This window comes from Malaclemys terrapin, chromosome 5 (assembly GCF_027887155.1).
Source record: "Malaclemys terrapin pileata isolate rMalTer1 chromosome 5, rMalTer1.hap1, whole genome shotgun sequence".
Classification (NCBI taxonomy): Eukaryota; Metazoa; Chordata; order Testudines; family Emydidae; genus Malaclemys; species Malaclemys terrapin.
In genome coordinates this window covers 60,214,643-60,226,217 of record NC_071509.1, presented here as the reverse complement: position 1 = coordinate 60,226,217, position 11,575 = coordinate 60,214,643, and the positions used below count along the sequence as shown (strand labels likewise).

General features: G+C 37.5%; 1 protein-coding gene across 4 annotated transcripts in view; it reads right to left on the bottom strand.

The window, feature by feature from the left end:
- Positions 1-265: 265 nt before the first annotated feature.
- FAT1 (FAT atypical cadherin 1) overlaps positions 266-11,575 on the bottom strand; it is a 168,288-nt gene continuing 156,978 nt past the window's right edge. For 2 of the 4 annotated variants that reach the window (XM_054031029.1, XM_054031028.1), the window contains exons 23-29: positions 11,093-11,246; positions 10,684-10,794; positions 8,606-9,240; positions 8,126-8,263; positions 5,527-5,586; positions 2,780-2,815; positions 266-1,740 (exon numbers count right to left, since the gene is read on the bottom strand). In XM_054031029.1, the coding sequence (XP_053887004.1) occupies positions 1,115-1,740; positions 2,780-2,815; positions 5,527-5,586; positions 8,126-8,263; positions 8,606-9,240; positions 10,684-10,794; positions 11,093-11,246 (1,760 nt within the window). In that variant the 3' untranslated portion in view covers positions 266-1,114. The remainder of the gene's footprint in view (positions 1,741-2,779; positions 2,816-5,526; positions 5,587-8,125; positions 8,264-8,605; positions 9,241-10,683; positions 10,795-11,092; positions 11,247-11,575) is intronic. The other 2 variants (XM_054031030.1, XM_054031031.1) reach the window with 2 other exon arrangements.

The window sequence follows — 11,575 nt, the reverse complement described above, 5'->3', positions numbered from 1 at the left end:
TGTGAACTAGCGAGAAGGCCACTTAAGTTTTGTACCTATATTTATTCATACTAGCCAGATTTCTTTAAAAAAGCAAAACAAAAACATTAAGTAGTTGCACACTCCCATCTAGTGGGCATCTAACATAACTCCAGTTTGATTTTTGAAGAAGGAAAATGTGTTGCTTGGAGCCAATGTTATACAGTACAAAATAAAGAGAGATTTCAAAAAAGCTGCACTGAATGCCTTGTCTTTTTTTGTATAATACATAACAGATACACAGAGGAAAGCTAAAGTATTTTATTAATAATTTATTGTCAGTAAGAAAGACTGGCTAATGGTAGTTTTCAGTAAAAACCTTTACAAGACCATTGCATCACAAATATACAGACACTATAAAAACTGTGTCATGGTGGTTTTGGTTCTAAACGTATGCAGAGGGTCCCCAACACACTTTCCAAGAAGGGAAAAATGTTTACAATTCTAAAATACAGCAACCCATTTAAGACATTTCCATGTATCTGACCCAGAAAATATCAGATCTCGTCTAACCTATGTACAGCTGGAATCGCATGAACATGCTGAAATCCTTATAATGAAATGCCAAACCTCAGTGGGGGAAAAAAAATACATACAGTGAAGCCCTGATTATAATAATAGTCAGGGTTCTAGTTTAATGGCACACTAACACCACTAGATTCAGTGGAAAACAAATTCACAAAATATCTACAAAATCTAGTTAAAACTATTAAAATCAAAACTGTACATAAAATTTACAAAAAAGATTGGAGAAAATTAATTTGCATTAGAACTATATAAATACATGTATCATGCTAACATGGTGAAGTGGTATGTGGTTTGTTTGTTTGTTTTAAATTTAACACACAAAGTAAGTACAAAAAACACTTTCAGAAATGGCACAGCCAATGGAAACCTTTGATCTGTCCAATTACAGTAGGTCAGGAAATGGAAATAGGCTAATATGTTGAAATGAGCTGCATGATCCAGTGCAGCCATGCCAGTTTTAGCTCACTAAACAAACGCATTCAAGCACTGCTGCCAAGAAAAAAAAAAAAAGCTCTTCGAGAATCCTTAAAATTCATTCAAGCCTAGGCACTTTTGTTGAGTGTGAGTGTCAGACTTCTGTATGTTGTTGAGAATCAAGTGGAGGAATTGTCACATCTTCAAAGTGGCTGTCATCTCCACTCTCATAGTCACTCATCATTACCTCAGACCCCATTTCACAGCATGCTGACACATCGGAGCACGAAGCCGTGGAAGTGTACACAGACAGGGACATGTTGTCTACAGTGGGTGCTTCGAAGTCTCTATTGTACCCTAAAGTGTAAGAAGCATAAGGTTCTCTATAATTACTGTTGACTCCACTGGTTGTGTTCTGAGGTTCTGACATATCTGCTGGGTAGTGATGGGGAAGGTACTGATTAAGGTTGAACCTCTGCCTGCTTCTTGTAGAAGAACCCAAGCTGCCCACCGCCGGCATGTCTCTGGGTGGCTGTATGGATTCAAACTGGTCACTGTATTCTGGTGGTAATGGCGGGAGCTCATCGGGTGCAGGAAAGTCATCAGGTGGAGGTGGGAAATCACTTTCTATGTCATAGCCTCCAGGATAGTAATCTGTATCTATGGCATTTGGATCTGTGTAAAGGGGAGCTGGCTCTTCAACCACCTCATAATTTGGGTATTCCTGAATACCGGGCAGTTCAACACTTGGCATCCAATCTGATGTATCCCAATGATAACCTGCGGTGTGAAGTGGGTTTAAAAAAAAAAAAAAAAAAAGTTGTATTAGTGTTTTGCCCTCAAAGTACACTTGTACTGGAAAATCAACACATTGTACTGAAGACAACATGACCACTAGTAATAAGGACATAACTTATGTTAATTACTTCTGGAGCAATCTGCTCCCGGTTTCACAAAGACATTTAACACAAAACAACTTTCTGGTATGCCATGCATTAAACATTTTATTATTTTGTCCAAATTTGGAGTTTTAATATTTTGGTCATCTCAGCAAAAGTGGGAGGCGCTGCAGTTCACCTATGGGATGTGCTGACACAAACAATGGAATACAATCATTCTTTTGGTAAAAAATAACGTGAACAGCCTCCCTGAGGAATCTAAATTCCTATGGATCGACACTTGTTGTGTAGTTACTGATTACACTGATATCAGTGGTCTTTTTTCCTATGAATATATATATTTAGAATATATAAACCTTGTGCTTCCTACTAAGAGTAGTAATCTATGTTTGGTAAAGTATATAAAATTCTTAAAGTAACTTTACCATTCTACTTAAGATTAACATACTGATTCCACTAATTACTGTCCTTCAACTCTATGACTACTTCAGTAATGGAATCCTGCAGCATATAATTATTAAACATATTTGTAAAACCTTTTCATCTCTATTAGTAAAGACATTTGCATTCAAACAAAAACAAAAATCACAAGATTAAATTTATCATGCATAAATAACAGAACTGCTCCCTGTTTGTAAGCTTTTTTTTTTGAGTAAGTATAAAATGCTCCATTAGAGACTGGAAGCCAAACTAGTATCAGTGGTGGAAAACACCACTCAGTTTAATGCCTTTTTACTTTTCTGATGGGCACTAAAAAGGAAAAATGTTACAGGATCTAAATAAGATGTGAAGTCTAGCAAATAAACAGTAATTATTGCAAACAAATACACAGCAAACAACTGAAGGTAAGTCAGTATTAAAATCCAAATATTAACAAAGAGTTAAGTGAATATCAATGAACAACTGCATGCAGAAGTCACCTCTTGAATTGCTGAGGTCAGGAACAGCAAAAGACTCTTTAGATGGCAAAGTGAGAAGAAAAAAGGAGAAAAGATTTGAATTAGGAATCAAATAGGTAAACTAATGTGAAGGCATACAAATAACAGCTATACAGCATGATGCTTCTGATGGACATGCTATGCTCCCTTACTTTTCTCTATTATAATATTGGGGAGGGTAAATCTGCCATTAAGGGCATGTCTACACTGCAAAGACTTCTGTGGCCGGCTTGTGTCAGCTGACTTGGGCTTGCGGGGCTCAAACAAAGGGGCTGTTTAATTGCTTTGCGATGTTGGTGTTTGGACATTGGCTGCAGACCAAGCTCTGGAAGCCTCCCACATTGCAGGGTCCTAGAAACCAGGCTCCAGCCCAAGCCCAGTCATCTACACCGCAATTAAACAGCCCCTTAAGCCCAAGCCCCATGAGCCCGAGTCAGCTGGCTCGGGCCAGCCGCAGGTTTATAATTGCCATGTAGACCTACCCTGAGTTACATACTGGGGTAACAGAGGGCAAAACTTACTTCCTGTCCTGTTGAATCTAGAAGGGCTGGAGCGCCTTCTTTAGGCACATGGATTATGAGAACATGGGGAAAGAGAGAATAAATACAAATTTAGAAACTTCTCAAGATATTGCTGAGCAGAGGCAAAAATCAGTCCTTGCTTAGGCAAAACTCCCAGTAAAGTAATTTTTGGGAGTTTTGACTGAATAAGGGTGGCAGGATTTGGCCTGATAATTGCTTCTTTGTTCTGCATGGTTTTATATATACACCTCTACCTTGATATAACGCTGTCCTCGGGAGCCAAAAAATCTTACTGGTGAAACCGCGTTATATCAAACTTGGTTTGATCCGCCGGAGTGCGCAGCCCCGCTCCCCTGGAGCGCTGCTTTACCACGTTATATCTGAATTCGTGTTATATCGGGTTGCATTATATCAGGGTAGAGGTGTAATTCTTCTTACAATAAACAGAGCTCTGGGGTTTTTTTTAAGCATAAGTCTACCACTAAATGCATACAGAAGATGTAAATTTGCAGGGTGTTTGGTAAAGCTTCAGGGTAGTTTAAATATCAACCCAGGTAAAATATTAAATGATTAAAAATAAAAAAACTTGAGTCTCTGAAGAATTGTTTTAAAGATACTAAATGTCTGCATCTCTCCATCTTATCTTGATACTTGGCTACTGTTCAGATCACTTGTAACTCCCAATAAAAATCCCACAAACATCATTTTTTTCTCCTTTCTAACCATTAGAACCACAGAAAATTGCATTAGTCTAATTCTTTCAAAGGTTTCTTCCCACCCACTCTCACAACTCTGCCCATTATAGATGGAATACACTGTAATTTGAAAACCTTTGATCAAGCACTAGAAAAGTATACTAGTGAAATGTTTTCCTGGCACTTGTAATTAGAAGGGGAAGTCTGTGCTTTAATCTACTTGCCCTTCTGTTTATATATTTACTCTAAATACTACATAATACTTAGTTTTTATAGGGCAGTAATTCAAATGGAAGCCACAGCTACAATAAACAATTTTATATTCTAGAGGTGGCTTCACTCTGAACAAGGTTTTAATTGCTAAATCCTTTTTAGGAAAGTGTAATACATCCTTTCTAATTAAGGAATACAGATTATTCAGAGGGGCAGGAATACACTTTTTCTCAGTAGGTGATCCCTGGAGTCTATTTCAGCCCAATGCCTGAATCAGCCTCTGCAGATCCATGAAGGGGATGGGAAGGAATGGATTATTTTCATTGCATTGGATCCTTTGCCCTCACCCTTCCTCTGGCCTGCTGAAGGCAACTGGTCTGGAATGGGATTCCATGCAGTTCACAGTGTATGCACTCCCGCATGGACTTGACTATCTAGTCCCTACCTTGATTATCCAGCTCAGACACCAGAAATACCTTGGGTTTGCAGGTAGGGGGACCTCTGCAGCCACAAAGCAAGGGCCTGGGATTTGATCCACAGTCAATATTTTGAGCATATAATTTTATAAGGAAAGCAGTCTTTGTGTTACAGATTCTCAATATATCAAAAAGTGGGATAGACTCATCGGCAATGTTTTGTATCTTCTGGAGATGATGGAGTGTAAATAATTACATTATTGAAAGTTGTGTTTGTGTGTGAGGATGAGAGTAGGGGCTGTGCGCTGGCCCAGATCCAAAGACCACTGATGTCAGTGGGTTGATTCTCACTGATTTCAAAGGGCTTTGAATCAAGCCCATTGTGCCTAAGGCAGGCAAAATGCCAGCCGGAATGCACGAGCCCCACCGCTTCCCTTTACTTGATGCAACGTGTGCCAACTCCCCTCATTGCTGGCCCAGCTCTGTTGCGCAGTTTTGAAGGACAACTAGCCCATGGCAGCACTCTCTCCCCACCCTGTCTACATGCTAGAGCCTTCTGCAACAAGACTATAAGGACTAGGATTGTGCCTGGCATGCTGCACAGGTATTTGTGGAGAGGAGGCACCTCCAAACAACAGGCCAAATTTTGTTAGGTGCATAAATTTAGGCACTCACATTTGAAAAATTGTCCATACATTTTATATATCTGTACTGAGAATACACACAAAAACAGGAAAACAGACGCTACTAAAAATACACACATTTTCTGAGCAGTAAACAACATTTCATAGTTGCCCGTCTACTTTACTACCACATTACTACAAGACAAAAACATGCAATATTCTGCCAAAGCAGTAAATAAAAAAATGAAAACACATATATACCTTCTTTTTCCACCGAGTCAACAACAGCATTGACAAGGTGTATTACAGTCACTATGGAAGCTTGTAAATGGTATGGAAGGAGCAAATTAAAACAAACCTATAGTTAGTATCAATGTAAACAGCATACATGTATATAAAGACATAACAATAAAAATAAGTTTTCAGTGCTTTACTACCTTAACAAATAACAACGTAATATGAAATTATATATATAGTCTTTAATTTAGTCTTCTGTATAATGGCAACTTGATACCATATCTAGTCCCGAAACCCAAATAATGTATGCACAAGCACAGGGTTTTTTGGTTAGATAGGAATTTCTGAAATGTTTTGTCACCAAATGACTTTAACTGTGGTACTTACTCTAGAAAGATTATAAAATGGACTTTTCTCAAGGACACCAATGGGGAGGTTAAAGGTATTAAACTAGGGCTCATATATATATTTTCCACTTTAAAACCAAAAATGGTTGGGGAATCTTCCAATGAAATGGGATTGAAAATACTAGTGAGGATATAAAAGAGAACGAATAAGGAAAATACCAAGTATCTACATAGTTACCTGAGCAATGTGTTTTTATAATAACTAGTTTTTATAGTAATATAAGCCGCACTAGTAAGCTAAGTCGTCTCGTGCATAGCTGAATTTCAAAGGCCTTAGCACTTGCTATGCCAAATCAGTGTCACAAGGCTATTCTACTTAAAAACAAACAAACAAAATGAATACAAATGAAAACAAAAAGTTTACTAGACTGTTTGTGTGTGCGTGCTCTCTGTCTAGGGAGGGGAAAAGGAACAGGAGAAAAAAGTAGTACTCTTGCAAAGTCAGATTCTACGTCACATACACATTATTACTGAAATGACTAGCAATTGCATGTACATATTTGAGAGCGGATTTGGTTTCATGGGCACCTTTCTGACCCAATGTCCAGCAGAAGAGCTGAGTGACATTCTCTAGCTACCAAAATGGCATGAAAGAAGCACTGCTGTGATGCTAAAGCTGGCTGTTTTGGGATATGGTATTAAAAGAAATTTCTTGCATTAAAGTTAAAATTGATATTTGGCTCCTTTAAAGGGGGAGGAGGGAAGAAAGAAAAGTGACTGATTACCATTCTGGCCAAAACTGATCTAAATGAGGGTCCAAACTTGCCATTGCTTCATGTCTAGAACTCCCACTGAAGCCAATGGGAGTTTTGTGTGCCTCAGTGGTTTAAAGCGGATTAAAGGTTAGTCTCTCCCCTATAACTACATTTTCATTGCCTTCATTGCTCCAGGTAGGATATAACGTGACATATGGTACTTTTCACATCTATCTTTATCCATTCACTTTCCCATCAATATGTGATTTAAAATCCGGGCAAAGATATTTGGAGATTATGAGGTGAAGAAGTGCTATTAATATAACAGCAGCTTGCTTTTTAATGAAAACAGAAGTTTTAAAAAAACCCACCTGCTTATATATGTCTCAACATTTTGCCAATAGACTGGGTATCATTTTATTCTGATGAGCTCTTATGTACACCACTAATATACATGTAACTTCACACTAATAAAAAGACAACATCATTCTACTTTGGTGAGAAGTAGAATTTACTTTGTTCCTAAGTAATTAAGGAAGCTCAAGTAGATACATAAACAGACATCTTAATTTAATCATTTTGGATTTATTAACACAGGTAAGGTTACTATCCATTTAGAAAACTGTGTTCAATCATTTTCCTTAACCTTGAAACTTTGTAAATGAAAATGATGTGTTCATATAAAAGCAAAAGGTGTCTGTAATTAGAATGAAAATAAAATTGAATGAAAGCTTCCCAATTAGTAAAAAGCAAAGACTGAAAATTAAGTTCCCAGAGTCACCATCAAAATACTATTTACACTGATTATAGAATAATATTCTTGTTTTATGTATTGGTATGTTTTTGATACACGGACGTTTTGTATATATTCATATCTGATCATGACAAAAGCCAGATAATTACTACTATACTTCTACAGTAAAATCCCTTTTGCACAACTTCCTTCATTACTAATATAATCCAACTTACAAGCAGTCCCTTAAACTCTGCTCTCACTCAGTACTGATCTGATCCATATGGGAGCTGAGGCCGCAGCAAGAAAAAAAAGGAAACAAATGAAACTGTAACACCAAAAAGTTTTACTGAAAGCTGAATGTCAAAGCTAAAACTACACTTGTGCAGAGGCTAATTTTTTTTATAAAGAGGACCTGGATAAACTTGTAACCAATGATTACATATATCAAGAAACTTTTGTACCTCCTACCACCACCAAACACCTAATACTGAATCTGTCGTTGTTAGTACTTTACAGTGGAATAAATATTTTGTCAGGATACAGTATTTAACATGAAATGTAATATAGCTGAAACACTTATTTAATTTTACAGGTTTAAGTAGCCTTCAGGAACTAACCTATAGAGTATGTAAATAAAAATATCATATATTACATATATATACATATATATATATAAAATCTATGTATGGATATAGGTAACTATATACACATCTATATGGGGTGATAGGCAGGGAGGGAAACAAATGCGCGTGAGCAATAGAAAAGAATGATTAGGCATTACATACCATTGTCATCGCATGACTCTGACTGGAAGGAGCTAAGGGACTGGACCTCAGACATACTTTCTCTAGTGCTGTAAGGATGAGAGGCCTTTTCCTCCAGAGGCTTCTTTGAAAGGCAAGGATCAAGATCTACTACTTTAGCTGAAAGCAAAAAGAAATGTAATGTCAAAAAATTAATGTACTATGGATTGAACATTCTTCATAAAAATTAATGCCCCCAAGGAGTCTGAAAGTATTTGTGACAAAACCTCCGAGCAAGAGGCAACTCCCACCGCCAGTAAAATATATCTGTGTATACTGTTCCTCGTATGTGATGTATCTCGTGTCTTGCTGTTTACAATAAAATCTAATGGACTCAATATTTTTTCTTTGTGTAAAACACATCCATAAACTCATAGCCCTATATTAGTACTATAGACTCAAACTCTGAATTCTAAATATAGTTGTACCACAAATATATTTTAACAAAAGATGATTGCTTACTGTCATAGTCAAAATCCCAGCTAGGTTTCTGAATTGAGTCACTGTCTGAAGGAGAGTTAGATGGAGGTGGTGGAGGCAAGTTAGGTGCCACACTGCAGACAGCCACTGCCTTTCGGTGGCCATGTACAGAATCTGGGTTAAAGGTACTAAACTCCGGATGCTCTGGGATGGTCGACCCCTCAAAAGAATTCCTGTCAAGATTGTTCCTGGAGTCACTTGGAATGCTTGGAGTATAAGAAATGGGACGAACAGGCACCTGGGGTGGGATATCTGAGTAAATGTTCTTATTCAGTTTTGAATCAAAATATGGTCTTTGCAAGAAAGTTGTTGTTGTTGTTCCCAGGTGTTTATCTTCTGACTCTGGCTGGTGTTTCTTCTTTCTACTGATCAGTTTGCGGCAGAAAACAAAAATCCCAACTAATAAGAAGATTCCCGCTATGAAAACAATAATTCCGATTACTTCTGCTAAGCTAATGTTCCAAGATGTTGAAACGTATTTATTGAGAACAATCTCTGCACAATATTTTCCTCCAAATCCATGGCTACAATTGCAGTGATATGAGCCATGTGTGTTCTCACAAAGGGCACCATTGAGACATGGGTTTTCTGTACATTCATCAACATCAGTCAGGCACCTGCCAGAGCAGAGAAATAATAGTGAATGTTGATGCTAATTTACTAATACTACATGAAACTCCTAGTACTCAGCAGTTGCAGATTTGTTTTGTTTTTTAATATACAGAATTTACATTTTGCTGTACAATTTGCTATTTTATTATTTATTGTTTTCTGATCTGGGGAGTACAGATACTATTTTTACCTGTGTTTTTTCACTGCTGTTTCCCCCAAAATAAAAAAGGGGTTGTTAACTCTTCAAGTGTGGAGGGCACATAAATGTTACCACAGCATCTAGGGGGTCAAGCATAAATTTCTCATTGCTAAGTGACATCCATTTTACACTTTCCTAAAATATAAGCATTTCAAAGATGACAAGGCTGAGACACCAAACTTTCTTCACCATTTCAACCTTGTACCATCAACAATATTAACTGAACTGGTTTGTCTATGTCCAAACTAGAGTCCCTAAACCCATATCCCATAATGGGATCTACTGATGTGAATTCCACTCGGGTACAGGCTTCTGTATAAGTGAATCCCACTGGAGAAGCTGGAGCTTCAGTTGTAAGCTTCATGCCTCCTTATCTGTGTTTTTTCATCTTGACACAAACAATTTTATTAGGGAAAGATTTGGCCATCCTTATTTATGCTGAGCAGCACCTTATACTGCAAATAGCAGAAGCACCCATGCTTGAGGTGTGATAGGGAAGTTCTAATGCTTTTTGCTGCCAAGCTGCTGAAGAATTATGTTTGAGCACTTTGTTTCACAGTTGTTTCTGAGCAATGTGAATAAGGACAAAACATTGCAGTTTACAGAATGAACTGCAAATGACATTTTCAATTTTCCATTACGGCATTAGTTGATTAAAAACAGATTAGGACAAGACTGCCTCTTTTGATCCTGACACAAAAATATGAGTGCTTCCTTATTTACAAATATACAAACTGAAAATATTAACATACTGATGAGTCTTTCCTTCAGAAAGGGAAATTAGGTCTATAAATTCCACACCAGCTGATATGGAAAAGACAGCCCAAAAAGAAACGCTTTTCTCTTAAGACAGTGTGGTTCCAATGATCAAATGTGCAAGGAATACAGCTTCCAAATTTATGTTGTTTGCATTGTGATGTACTACTATGAGAGCTTTGAAGGTTTAATATTCTGGACAGTCTTTGTCATGAAGGAATCCAGATACATCTCTAATGTGCATTTGAGTAAGATATAAACATTGTGAATACAAGGTAAGCACCTATTTTAGAACTATTAAGGGTGGGACATACTAAGCATAATTAATCTGAGTGACAGAATCTTCCTGCAAAATTTGAATTTTCATTGTTACAAAATTCTAAGGGTTCCGGCCCATGCTAAATGTTCTTGTGTTTGTACTAATTCAGTTATGTGCTAATAAAAGTAATGTTGCTAAAACTGTAAATGTAACCAGATGTACGAAGCTACTAACCTTTCTCCACGAAAACCAGCCTCACACTCACAAACGGGCCCATCCAAACTATCAATACACTTGCCACTGTTTTTGCAAGGGTTGTCTTTACAATATGGACCCAACTGACACCTGGAAAGGGAAAAAATGTATAAATTATCTTCTTCCCATAAATGGTACAAAATACAGCCCTGATCCTGTAAAGTGTTGAGTGTCATCAACTTCAACTGACTTCAGTGGACACAAGGGTATCCGAGACCTCACAGGTCAGGCCCTAAATAAAGTAGATGGAAGAAGATATACAGAATCTTATTTATATTGTAGGACTCCAGAGGCATTCTTGTTACAGTAACACATTATAGATTTATATAAAGAGTATAGACATTGAATGTAATGACTTGCATTTTTATAACAAACAATGAAGACGTACCTCTGACCAGTGTACTGTCCTCTGCACTGGCAGACAAAATCATCACTGACCGAAATACAAGTGCCACCATAAAGGCAAGGATTGGAGGCACATGGATTGACACTCACTTCACAATGGGTTCCCATAAACAAAGCAGCACACTTGCAATAATAACCTAAAGTCAAGCAAACACTGTATGAAAGGCATGCCTTTAGTGCATTCAAAGAATCTACCATTTCAAACCTACGGGGGTGGGATGGGGGAAAGGGCAGGTTGGTAGTCAATATCTCCTCTGAAGGGAAAGGAAATCTAACTTCTCAAGTTTTAATCAAACAAATAGAAAAAAGAACCCAAAATGGCTTGGATGGAGACAATATTTGTTAATAGAAATATAAACAATTCCAGAACCCACACCCACTCAACACCCCTCTTAGAAAAAACTTATGGCCCAGGATCAGAGGATTAGATAAGTGACTTAAAACAACCAGCAAAAGAATAAATAAA